The 21,620-nt window shown below is 42.5% G+C and overlaps 1 protein-coding gene across 1 annotated transcript in view; it reads left to right on the top strand.

Annotated features, from left to right (window-relative positions):
- KEAP1 (kelch like ECH associated protein 1) overlaps positions 1-21,620 on the top strand; it is a 60,963-nt gene that overhangs the window by 23,803 nt on the left and 15,540 nt on the right. The window contains exon 2 of the mRNA XM_077470228.1: positions 13,630-14,621. Coding sequence (XP_077326354.1) covers positions 14,079-14,621 — 543 coding nt within the window. The 5' untranslated portion in view covers positions 13,630-14,078. The remainder of the gene's footprint in view (positions 1-13,629; positions 14,622-21,620) is intronic.

Below are 21,620 nucleotides of genomic sequence, written 5' to 3'. Positions count from 1 at the left end.
AAATGACAGCAGTGTTCTCCTCAATACCAGGGGTTTTCAAACTCCAAAGGGTGGTTGCCGGAGTGTGGCCAATGAGTAGAAAATGTCCTGGTGTGGGAGTAAACAGTGCCTCCTCTTTGCCATTAGGAGGAGGAATGGTGCTCTATTGCTGGTGTGAGTGGGAGGAGTAGTGCCCCATAATTGGTGTTACTGGAAGGAATATTGCCACATGATTGGTGTCAGTGGCAGTCCCACTTAAAAATGAGAGAAGCCTGTAATTGTCATCATAGGTATACCTCAACTAAGAGACAAAATGTGGAAACAAATCCAGACAATCACATTGTCTGTGTGTCTGATTTTTTATTTTTATTTTTGAAAGAATTTATTTGCAAATTATGGTGGAAAATAAGTATTTGGTCACCTACAAACGAGCAAGATTTCTGGCTCTCACAGACCTGTCTTCTTCTTTTAAGAGGCTCCTCTGTCCTCCCCTCATTACCTGCATTAATGGCACCTGTTTGAGGTGGTGGACGGGTGTCTTTTATACTGACAAGTTCAAACAGTCACACTCCAAGCTCCTCTATGGTGAAGACCAAAGAGCTGTCGAAAGACACCAGAAACAAAATTGTAGACCTACACCAGGCTGGGAAGACTGAATCTGCAATAGGCAAGCAGCTTGGTGTGAAGAAATCAACTATGGGAGTAATAATTAGAAAATGGAAGACATACAAGACCACTGATAATCTCCCTCGATCTGGGGCTCCATGCAAGATCTCACCCTGTGGGGTCAAAATGATCACAAGAACGGTGAGCAAAAATCCCAGAACCACATGGGGGGGACCTAGTTAATGATCTGCAGAGAGCTGGGACCAACGTAACAAAGGCTACCATCGGTAATGCACTACGCCACCAGGGACTCAGATCCTGCAGTGCCAGACATGTCCCCCTGTTTAAGCCACTACATGTCCGGGCCTGTCTGAGGTTTGCTACAGAGCATTTGGATGATCCAGAAGGGGTTTGGGAGAATGTCATATGGTCAAATAAAACCAAAGTAGAACTGTTTGGTAGAAACACAACTCGTCATGTTTGGAGGAGAGAGAATGCTGAGTTGCAACCAAAGTACACCATACCTACTGTGAAGCATGGGGGTGGTAACATCATTCTTTGGGGCTGTTTCCCTGCAAAGGGAACAGGACGACTGATCTGTGTACACAAAAGAATGAGTGGGGCCATGTATCGTGAGATTTTGGCTCCATGCACACTGAAGCTCAAAAAAGCTTTTTCTGGACGCCAGATTGCTGGCAGAAAACGCTGGTTGAAAAACGTGCTTTTAACAGCGTTTTGTACTAGCGTTTATGGGCGTTTTCAATAAAAATACACAGAGGACGCTCCAAAAATCCCACAATACATTCCAAACTCCCACAATGCATTGAAAAAATAGAATGCCTAACACTAATTAACGCGCACTTATGAGCGTTTATAAGTGTTTATCTGCGTATGTTGTTTTTTTGGCGGTGAAAAACTGCACTTTGAACGCAAATTTCTGGCGTTCAGAAAAAAGCTCTTAAACTCCACTGCTCATTAACCACTTTCAGACCGGACCATTTTGCTGGTAAATGACCAGAGGTCTTTTTACAATTTGGCACTGCGCTGCTTTAACTGGTAATTGCGCGGTCATGCAATGTTGTACCCAAACAAAATTTGCGTCCTTTTCTTCCCACAAATAGAGCTTTCTTTTGATGGTATTTGATTGCCTCTGCGATTTTTATTTTTTGCGATATAAACGTAAAAAGACAGAAAATTTTGAAAAAAAATGATATTTTCTACTTTTTGTTATTAGAAAAATCCAATAAACTCAATTTTAGTCATACATTTAGGCCAAAATGTATTCAGCCACATGTCTTTGGTAAAAAAAAAGTCAATAATTGTATATTTATTGGTTTGCGCAAAAGTTGTCACATCTACAAACTAAGGTACGTTTTCTGGAATTTACGCAGCTTTTAGTTTACGACTGCCTATCTCATTTCTTGAGGTGCTAAAATGGTAGGGCAGTACAAAACCCCCCCAAATGACCCCATTTTGGAAAGTAGACCCCCTAAGGAAATTGATAAGAGGCATGTTGAGCCCATTGAATATTTTATTTTTTTGCCTCAAGCGATTGAATAATGACAAAAAAAAATATGTATCTTGTATGATGCTAGATCGTACGATTTTACGTTTAATCAGAACAGTATGCGTTTAAAAAAAATTAAATAAAATAAAATCGTAGCGCAAGACTACGCATGCTCGAAAAGGAAAGAATACATTACAAGACATTACATCACTTCCGAAGTTGTGTCGTAAGAGAATTTTCATAACTTTAGTAACCTCTTCATTTTTTTCACTATGAGACTAGCATGCAAAAAATAAATATCGGAGATCATGCGTCTGCCTCTGCCTAGACTCTATTGATTAGCAAAGTCAACCACACCAATAAAGACCTAGAGCGGCTCAAGGTCATGGTCAATTTTTACAGCCAGCGTTGAGATTTCCATACAGGTACAGCTCCCTGAATCTCTAAGTCTACAGATTATTTTGCCACATAGGGGAGCTCCACTTATGTATTATTTAATGACATGCTCAGTTTGAATGGACCAGGTTTGTGGTGGGTTTTCGTTATAGTAGAACTATGGGCAAAACCAAAAATGACCTACAGTATATGATGCAGTCTGTCATTTGCATTAAAGTGATTATAAAGATTTTGGTTTTATTTTTTTTAAATGAACAAACAGTTTTGTACAGAGCAGCCCCGATCTGCCTCTTCTTGGGTCCCTGCCAACACTCCTTGCTCATACCCCCCATAGGAAGCCGCTTCTTATGGGGGCACTTGTGTAGGCCCGCTCCCAAGCTGGCTCTGAGTGTCCAGACACAGAGCACAGCTCAACCCTGCCCCATCCTCACTGTCTGTGCCGTCTCTGAGCCAAGGAGAAGGGAGAGATTGCCTCTGTTCTTGCGCACAGCACTGGATCAAGATCAGGCTCTACCTTTAGAAACCACTTTATTATATCAACCACAGAAATCTTAACATGCATGGCCAGCTTTAGTGTTAGCATGTTAGCTCTTCCAGGTTTCCATGTGGAAGAACTAGATGTGACAGGCTCAAATATTCAGCATCTCAAAAGCTTTACTGTTACATCAAGATCTTCTCCAACCCAACCACCTTACATTGACCCTAACTATTTGTAAGTCCTACCTCTGTACTCTTTCTCCTCTTGAATGGAGAAAAAAAAAAAAAGATACAATGCAACTATTTCACCTTGGCAGTAAAGATAAAAAAAAGCCTGGGTGGTAAAAAAAAAAAAAACCCACAAAAAACAAAACAAAACACTTTGCAGCTATAACAGCTTCAACTGTTTTGGGAGGAATGTCCATAAGGTTTAGGAGTGTGTCTATGGGAATGTTTGACCGTTCTTCCAGAAGCGTATTTGTGAGGTCGAGAAGGCCTGGCTCACAGTCTCCACTCTAATTTATCCCAAAGGTGTTCTATCAGGTTGAGATAAGGACTGTGCAGGCCAGTCAAGTTCCTCCACCGCAAACTCCCTCATCCATGTCTTTATGGACCTTGCTTTGTGCACTGATTCAAATAATTTAGTGATGGGGGGGGATTATGATGTGGGGTTGTTTTAGAGGGGCTGGGCTTGGCCCCTTAGTTCCAGTGAAGGGAACTCTTAAGGCGTCAGTATATCCAAGACATTTTAGACACTTTCATGCTTCCAACATTGTGAGAAAAGTTTGGGGATGGCCCCTTCATGTTCCAACATGACTGTGCGCCAGTGCACAAAGCAAGGTCCATAAAGACACGGACAAGTGAGTTTGGGGTGGAGGAACTTGACTGGCCTGCATGGAGTCCTGACCCAAACCCGATAGAATACCTTTGGGATGAATTAGTGTTGAGACTCCAAACCAGGCCTTCTTCGTCCAACAACAGTGTCTAATCTCACAAATGCGCTTCTGGAACAATGGTCAAACATTCCCATAGACACACTCCTAAAACTTGTGGACAGCCTTCCCAGAATAGTTGAAGCTGTTATAGCTGCAAGGGGTGGGCCAACTCAATATTGAACCCTACGGACTAAGACTGGGATGCCATTAAAATTCATGTATAATATCTATCTATCTATCTATCTATCTATATATATATATATATATATATACACATATACACACACACACATATACATACACACACACACACACACAGTGCCCTGAAAAATTATTTATACCCCTTGAAATTTTCCCCATGTCATGTTACAACCAGAAACGTAAATGTATTTTATTGAGATTTTATGTGATAGATCAACAAAGTGGCACATAAATTGTGAAGTGGAAGGAAAATGATAAAGGAATTTCAATTTTTTTTTTTTTTTTACAAATAAATATGGCGTGCATTTGTATTCAGCCCCCTGGAGTCAATACTTTGTAGAATCAGCTTTCGCTTCAATTACAGCTGCAAGTCTTTTTGGGGATGTCTCTACCAGCTTTGCACATCTAGAGTGACATTTTTGCCCATTCTTATTTGCAAAATAACTCAAGCTCTGTCAGATTGGATGGAGAGCGTCTGAACAGAAATTTTCAAGTCTTGCCACAGATTGTGAATTGGATTTAGGTCTGGACGTTGACTGGGCCAGTCTAACACATGAATATGTGTTGATCTAATTCTAAACCCTTCCATTGTAGCTTTGGCTGTATGTTTAGGGTCGTTGCCCTGCTGGAAGGTGAACCTCCAACCCAGTCTCAAGTCTTCTGTAGACTCTACAAGGTTTTCTTCTAAGACTGCCTTGTATTTGGCTCCATCCATCTTCCCAGCAACTCTGAACAGCTTCCCTGTCCCTGTTGAAGAAAAGTATCCCCACAACAGGATGCTGCCACCACCAAGTTTCACAGTGGGGATGGTGTGTTATGGGTGATGAGCAGCCTTAGTTTTCCGTCACACATAGCGTTTTACTTTTAATCCAAAAGGTAAAATTTTGGTCTCATCTGGCCAGAGTAACTTCTTCCTCATGTTTGCTGTGTCCTCCACGTGGCTTCTCGCAAACTACAAATGTGACTTCTAATGACTTTCTTTCAAGAATGGTTTTCTTCTTGCCACTCTTCCATAAAAGGCCAGATTTGTGGAGTGCACGACTAATAGTTGTCCTGTGGACAGATTCTCCCCCCTGAGATGTGGATCTCTGCAGTTCCAGAGTTACCATTGGCTTCTTCCCTGATTAATGCTCTTCTTGCCTGCCCTGTCAGTTTAAGTGAACGGCCATGTCTTGGTAGGTTTGCAGTTGTGCCATACTCTTTCTATTTTCCGATGATGGATTGAACAGTGCTCCTTGAGATGTTCAAAGCTTGGGATAATTTTTTTTTAGAACCCAACCCCGCTTTAAACGTCTCCACAACTTTATCCCTGATCGGTCTGATGTGTTCCTTGGCCTTCACGATGCTGTTAGTTCACTTAGGTTCTCTAACAAACCTCTGAGGGCTTCACCGAACAGTTGTATGTATACTGAGAATAAATTCCACACAGGTGGACTCCATTTAGTAATTAGGTGACTTCTAAAGGAAGTTGGCTCTACTAGATTTTAGTTCGGGGTATGTGAATACAAATGTACGCCACGGTTTTCAGATATTTATTTGTAAAAAATGTTGAAAACCATTTATCATTTTCCTTCTACTTCACAATTATGTGCCACTTTGTGTTGGTGTATTACATAAAATCCCAATAAAATACATTTACCTTTTTTGGTTGTACCATGACAAAATGTGGAAAAATCCAAGGGGTGTGAATACTTTTTCAAAGCACTGTGTGTGTCTGTGTGTATATATGTACGTATATATTATATATAGCACCTTCTATTTAAGGGTAGGTGCGATATTGTAGAATTGGTGGTGTAGGATCTAGTGTAGGTAAATTTAGCTAGGCCTGCAGGTTTTCTACCAGGCCTGGTTGTTTTGATTCCAGCTTGGAAGTGTTAGAATAGTAGGGGGTGCGGCCACCTACACACAGAGGAGGCTCAGAGATACCTCCTCTGCACGACGGTGGATTGTACCAGCAGGAGAGGATGGGCTGAAACCTGAGTGGCAGAAAGTTTATGTGCGAGTCCTAAACAATCATTAACCATGTGTGGCCAAAAGGAGGTCTCCTATATAAAAATGGGGGTCACATGCTTCTAAAGGGGGAACGGCCTGAGGGCCCGAGCGCAGACAGAGGGCCTGGGGCCCAGGAGAGTAAAGAAAAGACGAGGAGGGCTTCAGGAGGTCCAGGCTGGACGCCTGGAGTGCAGCGGAGGCAGCATGTAGTGCTGGGAGAGAACCGGACATTCCCATACGGGGATATGCCAGGCGAGTGAGGAGGAAGCGGGAGTAAAGTGAAAGAAGAGAACTGGGTGATTGACTTTCTGTGGGTGAAACATGGACTGTTGATTGGGAGAGAACAGGTCAGTGGAAGCCCAGAGAAACTAGTGCAGAAGTGCTTGGAACTATATACTGTGAGTCTAAGGACCGCAGTATAAATCATAAGACATTACTTCCTAGGGATGTTGGCGTGTGAGTCATGGAAATAGGCGGTGATAGCCTGCAGCTCTAGGCCCAACACCCAAAGGAAATCTATCAGTCTGGCGGAGGGAAATTATTAGTAATGCCCTTTTTGTTTAACTTGGCAGTGCCGCACTAAAGGAAGCAATAGAATCAGGAAAGGATCGCTCTAGGGGAGTCAAGTAACAAAGCTACGACTATGGATTACACCCTCATATAGTGGGGTCTGGTGGAGCATCTCATATCTCTCAGTGAACAACCCCAGACTTATCCCACACATAAAGAGTAATAAAACTTAAACCTTGACTGTTGGTGTCATGTGCGTGTTATGGAAGCATGGAAGTGGAGTGATTGGCAAGATGATAATAACAACCCAGCAGCCCCCATGGGAGTACCGCTACATATACACATACATACATATATATATATATATATATATATATATTACACACACACACATATACATACACACACACACACACAAACATACATATACACAGGCAGACACATATTTTATTTCAATGGTAAAAGATCAGGGCGTGATCTTGGTTAGTGTCTGGGTCAGTATTAGCATTAGGGTCAGTATCAGGTCAGGGTCAAAAAAAAAAAAAAAAGAGTGTTTATTTAGTGTCAGCATGTTTAGGTAAAGTAATAACAAAAAACAAACAGAAAGCGCACTCTTGAGTCTGAGTCCTATCACAGGTACAAACAATAAATAATGTACATAGCATGTGCATCACCAAGAGTAGGGAACATATTTAGAATTTCTTTTTTGGTGGCAGCTCATGGTAATGACAAGAAATAGACAGCTACAGTTTTAAAAATCTTATTTTTAGATTTTTTTATATTATTATTTTATTATAGGCCAGTTTTCCTTCGATCGTCCCTTATAATTTGCTACCAAATAAAGGACCAATTTATCATGAAAAAAAAAAAAAAACAATGTTGACCTGGATATACTAATAGTACAGATTTAATAAAGCAAGTCAAAATTGAAGTGATAAGGTTTGGTTTACCTTCCATCACAAAGGGGTTAAAGTTTCTATTACAGAAAACCCCACAGGGCATACTTACCTCCTTCACAACAAAGTATATGTACAGGGGAATTACCCCTTTTGCAAAACAAAAAAAAAACAAAAAAACAAACAAACAAACAAAAAAAAACACAAAAACAGAAAACAAACAAAAATAAATAAATAAATAAACAAAAAAAAAGGACCCATTTTGCAAAAGGCAAAATGTACATTCATAATGGTTTTGCATTTCAGCCCGAAAAACTGCAAAGGGGGAGAAGGTATTTGGGGCAGAGCGCTGTACATGCTGCCCATGATGGTTCACGTTACACCCTAAATATGGGTGTAACATGAAATATGGTCAAAAAGGTGGAGTTCTCTTTTAGAAACATACAATTATATATTTGGTATTTGTATTCTAAACCAGGACTGAATAAATCCAGTATAATAAAGTGACTCCCTTCTTCTACATGTCAATGTGATATGTTTGGTCTCACTTTCATCAGCAAGGAATTTACTAGACAACGATGGTACAAGAACTGCCCGAGGAGCCAATGAAAGCCTATACTTAACTCCTCAGGCAGTTGTACCAAAGTTTGTCAATGCCTGCCTAATCCAAAACATATTTTTTGTCCGGAGTTCTGTAATTATCATTTACATAGTCTGGCTATCCCTAGCTAGAAACCACATTTAGCAGCATAATAGATTTGCAGTACAATGTAGACAGGTGCACTTCACAAAACGAACAGCAGGCTCACCTGAGAGGGTGGCTTTACAGACTGTCTGCTGAGGCATTACTGGAGAACGTCTGAAAGGGAAAGAAAAAATAGTGAAATTCTATTAACTGAATGGGGAAAAATACATATAAAAACAATAAAACCTTGGATTGAGAGTAACTTGGTTTGAGAGCTTTTTGCAAGACAAGCAACATTTTTAAATAAATTTTGACTTTCTATACAAGCAGCCTCATGTCACAACTGAGTATAAAAGAGAAGAGAGGCGCCTCCAAGTGTAGCAATCTGGTTACATTTAACCACTTTCAGACCGGACCATTTTGCTGGTAAATGACCAGAGGTCTTTTTACACTTTGGCACTGCGCTGCTTTAACTGGTAATTGCGCGGTCATGCAATGTTGTACCCAAACAAAATTTGCGTCCTTTTCTTCCCACAAATAGAGCTTTCTTTTGATGGTATTTGATTGCCTCTGCGATTTTTATTTTTTGCGATATAAACGTAAAAAGACCGCAAATTTTGAAAAAAAATGATATTTTCTACTTTTTGTTATTAGAAAAATCCAATAAACTCAATTTTAGTCATACATTTAGGCCAAAATGTATTCAGCCACATGTCTTTGGTAAAAAAAAAGTCAATAATTGTATATTTATTGGTTTGCGCAAAAGTTGTCACATCTACAAACTAAGGTACGTTTTCTGGAATTTACGCAGCTTTTAGTTTACGACTGCCTATCTCATTTCTTGAGGTGCTAAAATGACAGGGCAGTACAAAACCCCCCCAAATGACCCCATTTTGGAAAGTAGACCCCCTAAGGAAATTGATAAGAGGCATGTTGAGCCCATTGAATATTTTATTTTTTTGCCTCAAGCGATTGAATAATGACAAAAAAAAAATTTTTTTTTTTTTTTTACACAAAGTTGTCACTAAATGATATATTGCTCACACATGCTATGGGCGTATGTGAAATGACACCCCAAAATAAATTCTGCTGCTTCTCCTGAGTACGGGGATACCACATATGTGGGACTTTTTGGGAGCCTAGCCGCGTACAGGGCCCCGAAAACCAAGCACCGCCTTCAGGCTTTCTAAGGGCGTAAATTTTTGATTTCACGCCTCACTACCTATTACAGTTTTGAAGGCCATAAAATGCCAAGATGGCACAAAACCCCCACAAATGACCCCATTTTAGAAAGTAGACACCCCAAGCTATTTGCTGAGAGGCATGTTGAGTCCATGGAATATTTTATATTTTGCCACAAGTTGCGGGAAAATTACAAACTTTTTTTTTTTTTTTTTTTTTTTTCACAAAGTTGTCACTAAATGATATATTGCTCATGCATGCCATGGGCATATGTGAAATGACACCCCAAAATAAATTCTGCTGCTTCTCCTGAGTACGGGGATACCACATATGTGGGACTTTTTGGGAGCCTAGCCGCGTACGGGGCCCCGAAAACCAAGCACCGCCTTCAGGCTTTCTAAGGGCGTTACAGTTTTGAAGGCCATAAAATGCCAAGATGGCACAAACCCCCCCCAAATGACCCCATTTTGGAAAGTAGACACCCCTAAATTTAGGGGTACACTAGTGAGACTAGGTAATAAATGGCGGGTGCCCTGAAACTATAAAAAAAATAACTAACCAACCAGCGTCACCTGTAACAGTTATATGGTGATCACTGGTGAAAGGGTTAACTAGGGGGCAATCAGGGGGCTTTATGCGGTAGTATATGGGGGTCCCTGGCGCTATAAAAAGCTGCGGCGAACCTAAATACCTACCTGCCTAACTAGCGTCACCTGTGACACTAATACAGCGATCAGAAAAACGATCGCTTATTAGGCTGGGTTCACACTGGAGCGATGCGGGAACGCCACGCATCACATGCCTCCCGGCGGCAGTTCACACTGCCCTATGCGAACTGCTGGGAGTGTCAGTGAAATGTTAATGACGCCCCCAGATCAGTTTGCATATCGCAGTGCGATCTGCAAACTCGGATCGCATGGTGTGAACACCCATGCGATCCGATTCTGCTTTGGACCAAAAAAAGGGTCCCGTGCGAGTTTGCGGCGGGTGCGACACGAATTCAGCCATACTATCTGTATGGCTGAACTCGAATCGCACAGAGATTGGATGTGATTTGCACTGCAGTGCGGTGCGAATCACATCCGTTCTCAAACCGCTGCAATGTGAACCCAGCCTTAGTGACGGGGGGTGATCACGGGGTTAAACCTTTATTGGGGGGGTTAGGGGGGTACATTAGAACTAAAGGGGGGCTAACCCTAACTGCCCTAACAGTTATTACAGTCACAAATGACACCAATGCAAAAAAAAAAAAAATGACTTTGGTGTCACTGTGACTGGGGGGCAGGGGTAATTGGGGGGGTGATCGGGGGGGTGTGAGTGTGCCTGGCATGTTCTACTGTGTAGTGTCGTGTTGGTGCAACTCACCGATCCTCTCTCCTCGGTGTCGGAACGAAAAATACCGACACGGAGGAGAGATTACATCACTTCCTCTCCTGTGTTTACATTACAGGAGAGGAAGTGATGTCACGGAGCATTTTCATTCGTCGGGAGCGATCGCGAGGGGGTGGCCATGAATGAATGGCCGTCCCCTCGTCCGGGATCGCTCCCGAACGAATACCGACCGCCGCAGGCACCGGGCGGGGGCCGATCGGGCCCCCGACCCGCAGGCAGGCAAGGACGTACATGTAAGCCCTTATGCCTGCCCGTGCCATTCTGTCGACGTACATCGTCGTGCGGCGGTCGGGAAGTGGTTAAAGGTAAAAAAAACTTCCATGTGTGCATGGACACATAGGCTAACATAGAGTTGAGTTTATGGGCTTTTAAAAAAAAAAAAAAAAAATGCCCAAACTCCAATAAACTGCAGTTTATGAGCTCCAGTGTGCATGGAGCATTTGAGTGCAAACCTCCTCCCATCAGCAAGGTCATTTTAGCATGACAATGATCCCAAACACACCGCCTGGGCAGTGAAGAAGTGGCTTCGTAAGAAGCATTTCAAGGTCCTGGAGTGGCCTAGCCAGTCTGCAGATCTCAACCCAATAGAAAACCTTTGGAGGGAGTTGAAAGTCCGTGTCGCCCAGCGACAGCCCCAAAACATCACTGCTCTAGAGGAGATCTGCATGGAGGAAGGGGGCCCACACACCAGCAATAGTGTGTGACAACCTTGTGAAGACTTACAGAAAACGTTTTACCTCTGTCATTGCCAACAAAGGATATATAACAAAGTATTGAGATGAACTTTTGATATTGACAGAATACTTATTTTCCACCATAATTTGCAAATAAATTCTTTCAAAAATTAGACAATGCGATTATCTGGATTTGTTTCCACATTTTGTCCCTCATAGTTGAGGTATACCTATGATGACAATTACAGGCCTCTCGCTCATCTTTTTAAGTGGGAGAACTTGTACAATTGGTGGCTGGTTAAATACTTTTTTGCCCCACTGTATGTTAAACCATTACTACTAAACCCACAATAGTAAAATATGTCTGTATATGCAGAATAGCATGCCTGTCACACACACTGTGGAATTTTAAGGGGTTAATCCTCTGTATTGTGTAAAAAGGCTCTTTGATCCTGAATGGACAGATCCCCCCGCAGGGTCTCTTGGCAAGGTCAGATAAGATACAGTGAGGGTAATACTGCTGCACATGCTCAGTTTGGTCTCTTGCTGGAGAGAACATTCCTTGTTGATCAGGGCAAGCCAGGTCGCATGATATTTACATCATATGTGTGTGCATTTTATACAGTTCCTAAATGACAGCAATACCACTCCCTCCTCCGCCAACCCCAGTAACTAAAAAAAACCCACAATGGGTGGGATGTCACATCTGAATGAACGAATGAATGAAATACTTGTATAGCGCACAATGCGAACTGAATCGCCTCTACATCTTGGTTTATGGTCGATCTGCCTCCCCATAACCGCATGAGGACACACGCTGTAATGGAAATCTCTTCCTAACTGAACAGTCAGCATTTTGGCAGACCCTGCAATTTATTACGTGACCTGTCTATACTTAACTGCTCTGTGCAATAGAATTGCACAAAACGGCTCTGCTCCTCCTCTTCTCAGGGCTCCTGTCTGCACTCCTGGTTTCTCCTCTTGTTGGTGCCCCCCAATATTAAGCAGATTCCTGAGACCCGCTGCTGCATCAATTCGCACACCGCGTGCCCCTGATTCCTCGTCACTGGAGTTGATTGACAGGAGCGGGAGCCAATGAGATCCCACAGCTAACAATCTGCCCAGGGAGGAGGAACAAAGCCAGGACAGCCACAGCTATCATGACTAGGCTTGGGTAAGTGGGGGAGGGGGGGGGGGGGGCTGTGACACAGGTTTTTAGTGATTTAAGTCTTGTGTGTATTTTCCTAGGGAAAAAAAATATAACAAAATGTTATACTTGCCTGCTCTGTGTAGTGGTTTTGCACAGAGCAGCCCAAATCCTCCTATTCTCGGTGGGGGGGGGGGGGGGGTGTCCCTCTATGGGGCTCCTGGTCCCTCCCTCCTGTTGAGTGCGCCCATAGCAAGCAGCTTGTTACGGGGGCACCCGAGGTAAGATGTAGCTCCGTGTGTTCATTCAGACACAAAGCTGCTGTTTGGTCCCGCCCCCTCTCCCTCCTGTTGGCTAACTTGACTTTGACAGTTGCAGGAGCCAATGGCTCCACTGCTGTGGTCAGCTAATCAGGAGGGAGAGTCCCAGATGGCCGAGGCACTCTTGGACATCGCTGGATAGAGAGAGGGTCAGGTAAGTACTAAGGGGGCTGCTGCACACAGAAGGCTTTTTGTCTTAATGCATTTGAGGTGCGGTGCCTTTACAATCATTTTGAAGCATAGACTGCATGAAGGTAAAAAAAAAAAAAAAACCTTGCGGCTTTAGACTAGATGGTCCCTTTTGGACTACTGTTTTATTGTACACTTCCATTTTACATAGGGAAGTGAAATGCTGCAAGCTTTTGACAATCTATGTAGAGCTATTGTTTATCTAAGACCCTCCATCTTAATTATGCAATCAAATCAGATGCTGTTGGAGGTGTAGGACATGGTCACATGGGAGAATGTAACGTTGCAAAGCAGGGAGGTGGGGTGCCCACTGAGCAGGAGAGCAGAGTGGGCGATGATGCATGGTCACTGAGGGATATAAAGCTAAATATGTGCAATAGATATTCTACATCAGGGATGTGCAATTAGCGGACCTCCAGCTGTTGCAGAACTACAAGTTCCACTACGAGGTCCACTAATTGCATATCCCTGTTCTACATGATGGGCCTGACTGGCAGGACATTACCATGACTAACCATTTTTTTTTTTTTTTTGTCTACAGAAACCAAACAAAAAATGAACAATTCGTGGTCTTCTTGGATTTACTTTAGGTGGACTTTTCAGTAGCCGAATGGAGTAACTTGTATTTAATTTTGCTATCCTGGACAATTTAACAGTAGGCGCCATGGAATCGATTCTTGGATTAAAAACCTCATAAACAATGGAATACTAAATGAAAAATTCCCGTTCAAAGATTGTTGAAGAAAAGACTAACCTCAGATTGGATTACAATTTTTTTTTTTTTTTTTTTTAAACCATCTTTAACATTTGGAATTTCAGGAACTGTTAAATTCAGTGTTTCTTAATATTTCCAATCAAAATATATTTTTCTAAACAGATATATTTTATTTTTTTGCACAACAAGGCATGTACATATTTATTGATTTGGATTTTTCTGCTTGGTTGTCTTGGATGATGTGCATCTAAAGGTTGACTGGAAGTGAGCTGGGGATGTATGCCACTGAGTGCAAGGCTGAAGTCACGCCCTCCCACAGCAATGGTAACCGCCAATTCCACTACTCACTGGCGGATCACACCAACCAGGCCTTCCAAATTATGAACGAGCTGCGGTTGGGACAGCAGCTGTGTGATGTGACTCTGAGGGTCAAGTACAATGGCCTGCAAGCAGACTTTGTGGCGCATAAAATCGTGCTGGCTTCTAGCAGCCCCGTCTTTAGAGCCATGTTTACCAATGGCCTCAAGGAATGCGGCATGGAGGTGGTCTCCATTGAAGGAATTCACCCCAAAGTCATGGAGCGGTTGTTGGAGTTCGCCTACACAGCCAGCATCTCTGTGGGGGAGAAGTGTGTCATCCACGTCATGAACGGAGCGGTCATGTATCAGATGGACAGCGTGGTGAAAGCTTGCTGTGACTTTCTGATCCAACAACTTGACCCCAGTAATGCCATTGGAATTGCCAGTTTTGCTGAGCAAATTGGGTGTCAAGAGCTTCACCAGAAGGCCCGGGAGTATATATACATGAACTTTGGGGAGGTGAGAGTTGAAACATTTTCTTTATGGTGTCCACATATATGGATCATTTATTGCATTAAATAATTTAAAGGTTTCATTGCATGAGATTTTCACCGCCACCATATTGGTGGTGTTTTCACTGATGCCTTCAAACTAGTAGTTGTTTCTATGATGCTATCATTTGAATTTGAGGCTTGGGTTCTGAGGTGCAGTAAATAATACATTCTTTTGATACCCCACAGTTCAGGACTTTTAAAAGCACCTCATTCTTGACTGCTGAGGCACTCGTTTTATAATATCCTAAACTGAAGGAGCTCATGTTAGAGCTTTGAGGTGGGACATGTATCGTGTCCAGGTTAAGAGACTGCACAGAACGAGGGTGTATTGGCTGGCTCCTCTCAGTGAAAGACTTGGGTAGACAATCGTGACATTATGGTGAAACTATAAATCCCATCATGTGAAAAACGACAAAGATCCCGTGCTTACACTAATGTGGTGTTCCTATTCCTTGGAGGCTACTAACACTGTGAACCATATACAACCACAAACTAAGTGCATAAGTTATTTTGTAATAACTGTAAAGTGATACACTCCCCTTTTTATATACGTTTAATACTGTGCTCTTGCATTCAAAGTAAAAGGTGAAAAAAAAACATGTGATAAGTGATCAACCCATTTAACGTGGTAGGTATCCTGTAAGAAAACAAAGTGAATTCAAAGTCTATCCAGCATGTCCTTCTTTTTTTTTTTTTTTTTAATACTGGGTGATTTGTAAAGGATCAACTTTAAAATAAGCCATTCAGTTTAAGGTTGGGTTTATTCCTCCAATGGATGCTCGCTGCAGGGTTCCAGTGCGTCCCTGTTTCCTCATTTCAGGGACGAATCGGGGCCGAATATTTGCCTGAATTTGGCCCTGAAACAGAGCACAAGCCACTCGGCAGACAGATATGTTAGCCGGTCACAATCTCCTGTCATGCGAATTGGATGTGGTGAAGCCTGCATCCAATTTGCATAGGTGTGAACCCAGCCTAAAATAAAATAAAAAAATAAATAAAAAAAGCAAAACATTTTTTGTGTAGTTAAGAACAAAAAAAACCCTAGTAACTTTTTTTTTTTTTTTTTTTTTTTTTTAAATATAAGTACTCACATTCCCTTTGTTCTCAGCTGTATAAGAGCTGGAGGGAGGAGATAAGGCAGCAAACTGAGCTCCCCAGTGATTGGCGGGGCGGAGGGATGGAAAGTCTGATCATTGGAAAAGAGCACACTGAGTTTGCAGCATAGCCAGAGAACTAACCACGGTGTGTTCTGCTCAGTGTAGTCCGTTTTTAATAGGAAAGCAGAGGGACTGACCAGAACACCAGGGATTTCACACCAAAGGAAACAATACAAAGAGATCAGGAGACTTCTTCATACGAGTACATGGTACAGCAGCCACATATCAGGATTCTGAAATGTTGGGGTAACAAACACTTTAAAGTACATGATACAAATATTATTATAAATTGAGTTGCAGTTCAGTGAGTAAAATAAGTATTTGATCCCCAAGCATAACATGACTTGGTACTTTGGTTGAGAAACCCTTGTTGCCAAGCACAGAGGTAAGACTGTAGTTGGTGACCAGGTTTGCACGCATCTCAGAGTGGATTTTGATCTACTCTTCTTTACAGATCTTCTCTAAATCCTTTTTCAGCTCCCGCATTAAATTTTCTATAGGATTAAGGTCTGGAGACTGGCTAGGTCACTCCATTACCTTTTTAATGTGCTTCTTTTTGAGCCACTCCTTCACTGCCTTGTTTTGGGTCATTGTTATGTTGGAAGACCCATCTACGACCCATCTTCAGTGTTCTAGCACTGTTCCTAAAGCATAATGTTTCCACTTGCGAATTGCTCCAACAGTTGTCTCCTTCTGACCAAGCTTCTTGTTGATGGTCTTGTAGCCCATTTCAGCCTTGTGTATGTCTACAATCTTGTCTCAGACATCCTTTAAGAGCTCTTTGGTCTTGCCCATGATGGCGCGGCTTGAATGGAAGAGATTCTGAGGACAGGCATCCTCTCTCCTTTTTTTTTTTTATTTTTTTTTTTTTTTAAATACACCTAACGAGTTGTCGTTGGGAGCACCTTCCTGTACTGACAGGACTAATCGGTGTACCACATGAGTACATATTGTATCCAGTTCTGGGGGAGCCAAAATTATTGATGGTTGGTAGGGGATAAAATGCTCCATCTTACTCATTGAACTGCAACTCAATTTATAACGTGTATCTAGGGATGCACCGAAATTTCGGCCGCCGAAACATATCGGGCGAAAATTGTGTTTTTGGCAAATTGCCGAAAGGAAAATCTTGCCGATAATGGGGCCGAAAATGGGGGCGGGGCTCCGTCCCCTGGTGCCGCCCATTGCAAGGGTGTTTTCCTGGCTCGTCCTCTGTCCCCCCCTCCTCCTTTCCTCCCGCCCGACAGTGCGGTCATCTCCGTGTGTCACCGAGCTGTGCATTGAATTTTCCGGGCGGCTGCAGTAACAATGTCCCGCCTCCTGTGACAGACGGTACACTGATCCAATGGCGGGACATTGAATCAGCGTGACGATATTGCAGGAGGCGGGACATTGTTACTGCATCCGCCCGGGAAATTCAATGCACAGCTCCGTGACACACGGAGATCACCGCTCTGATCCGGGCATGGGTAAGTGGAGATGCATGTGTTACATTGGATCCTTAATACATATTTGGTGGCAGTGTGCCTTAATCATCCCTTTTTAGGACAAAGTAATAGAACTAATCAAATTGATTACAGAGACCACATTGGTACTTGATGCAACATGCTGCTTACTGCATATATCAAACTGGCCCAAAAAAATAAAGTACAAGTCTGAAACTATCTACCTCTGGCCACTTGTGTGAATGGAGCCATGCTATATAAACCAGGTCACAGGACAAAGGCTGTACTCCCTTTATTTGCCATATAAAAAAAAAAATAATAATCTTGATTTTGACCCAGCTAGGTTTTTATCACCATGTGATAGAATGGGGAAGGGTTAAGTTATTGCTAGTAGAGGTAACGATATGAGTATTCCCAATAGAAGTCTGTTGGAACGGAACCAGGTAGCTTGCTTGGGGGGCCAGTTCACACCAGATGCAGTTCCGTGTGCTTTTTTTTTTTTTTTTTGCACAAAATGCATGCACAGTGTTTTCCATGTATTCCAATGGTTCTAGTTCACACCATGCAGTCAGTTTCTGCACCGGAAACTGACTGCATGGTGTGAACTAAAGCCATTGGAATACATGGAAAACACTGTGCATGTATTTTTATCAGGCAGGCTGCATCTGAGGGGAACTGGTGAGGCTGCTTTGATCTCTCCTGTACCATGTCCGCAGTCTCTGACCATCTCCTGTACCATGCCTGCAGTCTCTGACCATCTCCTGTACCATGCCTGCAGTCTCTGTCCATCTCCTGTAATATGTCCCCAGTCTCTGACCATCTGCTGGTTTTCGGCCTAGTGTATTTTTCATTTTCGGTATCTGTTTCGGCACCAAAAAACCCATTCGGTGCACCCCTACGTGTATCATGTGTGTTTTTTCTGGATTTTTGGTTGATAAAGAATATCATGAACAATACACCGGTGTACATCAGGACGTGTACTAGGTTCTGCGGGGGGGGGTCATTGGCGGGTCCGGTGGACTCTATAGCCTCCCGCAATCATTCTCTCTCTTCCCCCCCCCCCCCCCCCCCCCGCAGAGACAGAGTGGGGATCTGCCAAAATAAACCAGGCAGATCTCTGTTCTGTCAGGGGATGACAAAGAGATCCTGTCTTTCTGCTATGCAGGGAGACTGTTTTGTGTGTTGTCCCAGGCAGCCCATCTCCCTCCCCTGTGTCATTTATATGTTGGTGCGTATATACGCTTATTGGTGGGGTTTTTTTTTTATTTTTTTTTATTTTATTTTTTTTTACCGAAAATATGTAGCAGAATACATATTGACCTACATTTCATGAATAAATTAGATTTGTGTGTTTTTTTTGTTTTTTTTTAGTGCGTTTTATAGCGAAAAAAAGAACTGCAGCTGTGATCAAATACCACCAAATGAACTCCATTTTTTGGGGGGGGGGGGGGGGGGTACAACGTCGCACAATTGTCAGTTAAAGTAACTCAGTGCTGTATCGCAAAAAACAGCCTGGTCAGGAAGTGGGTAAATCCTTCTGGGGCTGAAGTGACTAAGGGACAAGTTTGGGTTTAGAGAAAAAGTCCCAGCCCTCAGTCAACCCCAAGCCATATATAATCTAATCTCACCCCCTCACATTTTTGTAAAATATTTTATTATATCTTTTCACGTGACAACACTGAAGAAATGACACTTTGCTACAATGTAAAGTAGTGAGTGTACAGCTTCTATAACGGTGTAAATTTGCTGTCCCCTCAAAATGACTCGACACACAGCCATTAATGTCTAAACCGCTGGCAACAAAAGTGAGTACACCCTTAAGTGGAAATGTCCAAATTGGGCCCAAAGTGTCAATATTTTGTGTGGCCCCCATTATTTTCCAGCACTGCCGTAACCCTCTTGGGCATGGAGTTCACCAGAGCTTCACAGGTTGCCACTGGAGTTCTCTTCCACTCCTCCATGATGACATCACAGAGCTGGTGGATGTTTGAGAAACTTGCGCTCCTCCACCCTCCATTCTGAGGAGACTCAATAGAGTTTAGGCTGGAGACATACTTGGCCAGTCCATCACCTTTTACCCTCAGCTTCTTTAGCAAGGCAGTGGTCATCTTGGATGTGCATTTGGGGTCGTTTATCATGTTGGCATACTGCCCCGTGGCCCAGTCTCCAAAGGGAGGGGGATCATGCTTTGCTTCAGTATGTCATGGGGTACATGTTGGCATTCATGGTTCCCTCAATGAACTGCAGCTCCCCAGTGACGGCAGCACTCATGCAGCCCCAGACCATGACACCCCCACTACCATGCTTGACTGTAGGCAAGGCACTCTTGTCTTTGTACTCCTCACCTGGTTGCCACTAGACATGCTTGACACAATCCAAACCAAATAAGTTTATCTTGGTCTCATCAGACCACAGGACATGGTTCCAGTAATCCATGTCCTTAGTCTGCTTGTCTTCAGTAAACTGTTTGCGGTCTTTCTTGTGCATTATCTTTAGAAGAGGCTTCCTTTTGGGATGACAGCCATGCAGACCAATTTGATGCAGTGTATGGTCTGGTCTGAGCACTGACAGGCTGACCCCCACCCCTTTAACCTCTGCAGCAATGCTGACAGCACTCATACGTATATTTCACAAAGACAACCTCTGGATATGACGCTGAGCACATGCACTCAACTTCTTTGGTTGAGCAGACCCTTTCCTGATAAACCGCTGTATGGTCTTGGCCACCGTGCTGCAGCTCAGTTTCAGGGTCTTGGCAATCTTCTTATAGCCTAGGCCAGGGATATGCAATTAGCGGACCTCCAGCTGTTGCAAAACTACAAGTCCCATCATGCCTTTGGGTGTCATGCTTATTGCTGTCTTGCTATGCCTCATGGGACTTGAAGTTCTGCAACAGCTGGATATCCGCAAATTGCATATCCCTAGCCTAGGCCATCTTTATGTAGAGCAAAAATTATTATTATTGTTATTATTATTTTTCAAATCCTCAGAGTTCTTTGCCATGAGGTGCCATGTTGAACTTCCAGTGACCAGTATGAGAGAGTGAGAGCGATAACGCCATATTTAGCACACCTGCTCCCCATTCACACCTGAGACCTTGTAACACAAGTCACATGACACCAGGAAGGGAAAACTGCTAATTGGGCCGATGTGGACATTTTTCCTTAGGGGTGTACTCACTTTTGTTGGTAGCGGTTTAGATATTAATGGCTGTGTGAGTTATTTTAAGGGCACATGAAAAGATATAATAAAATATTTTACAAAAATGTGAGGTTTTGTGAGATTGTGTGTGTGTGTGTGTGTGTGTGTGTGTATATATATCTCTATCTCTATCATCATGCTATAACCGTTGCACAAACCAATAATATACACTGAAATGCCTGATCGGCAGCTGGCTCAGCCTCTCGGCTCATCAGTGAGACCCCTCTTCTCGTACATCATCCAGCCATACTGTAATGAATCTCAGGAGTGGATTACATGGAGATTTCCCAGGATTTGTGTGCTCTGCTCTGTCAGTTGGTTGTATTCTTTCATTCCTTTCCAAGAACAGGAGGAAGGGATTCAGGTGACTTGCTTTTTAGCAATCTGTAATGGGATACTGGAATTTTCCTTTGTGTGTCTAGTTGTTACATGTTACTTATATATATATATATATATATAACTTTTTTTTATTTTTATTTTTTGTATGGTGCTTTCTCTGTTGTTTTTGTTAGTGTGTTGAACTCTTCTATGAACCATGCATCCTTTTGTAAGTTGAAGGCTTCCTACACGGATATGTACAGTAGCTTGGAAGGTGGAGAGGCTTCAGACTGGCATAGGATGGTGTAGTACTGTAACAGTCGTGTGCTTCACATTCTCACACACACATGGTTTTAACTTTATGCTTCATCTTTAAAGTGGAACTCCAGTTATTTATTTATTTTTTGTACCCCCTTCCCTGTTTAAAGAGAAATTTCTGTTTTACTCTCTCAATGCTCCAGCACATTAGTATTTTTTTTTATTTTTTTTGCATGCAACAGTAACCACCCAAAACAGTTTCCATAGTTATACAAATTGCTGTTAATCATAAAAATGACAACAAAGGTGACCTTAGACTTTATAATCTACAAACCAATACTTGCAGATAGTGGTGCACTGCAAATGAAAATTCTGCTACCGAAACCAAAAATTCTGGATGCACTTTGCCAAAACCAAAAATTTACATTTAAAAAAAAAAAAAAAATGTATTTTTATAATAAAATTATATAGAACGTCCTGTGAGCCTCCAGTAACAAAAAATAAACCAATAAATCCTCTTTAAATCATCTGAAAGCGGTAAACATGTCTCATAAACCATGTAAAAGTACTAAATCACATTAAAAA

The sequence above is a fragment of the Lithobates pipiens genome, unplaced genomic scaffold (assembly GCF_037356315.1).
Source record: "Lithobates pipiens isolate NorthernLeopardFrog02 unplaced genomic scaffold, aLitPip1_a1.2 Scaffold_8, whole genome shotgun sequence".
Classification (NCBI taxonomy): domain Eukaryota; kingdom Metazoa; phylum Chordata; class Amphibia; order Anura; family Ranidae; genus Lithobates; species Lithobates pipiens.
The sequence above is the reverse complement of the archived record's forward strand: the minus strand, read 5'-3'. Positions and strand labels throughout refer to the sequence as shown.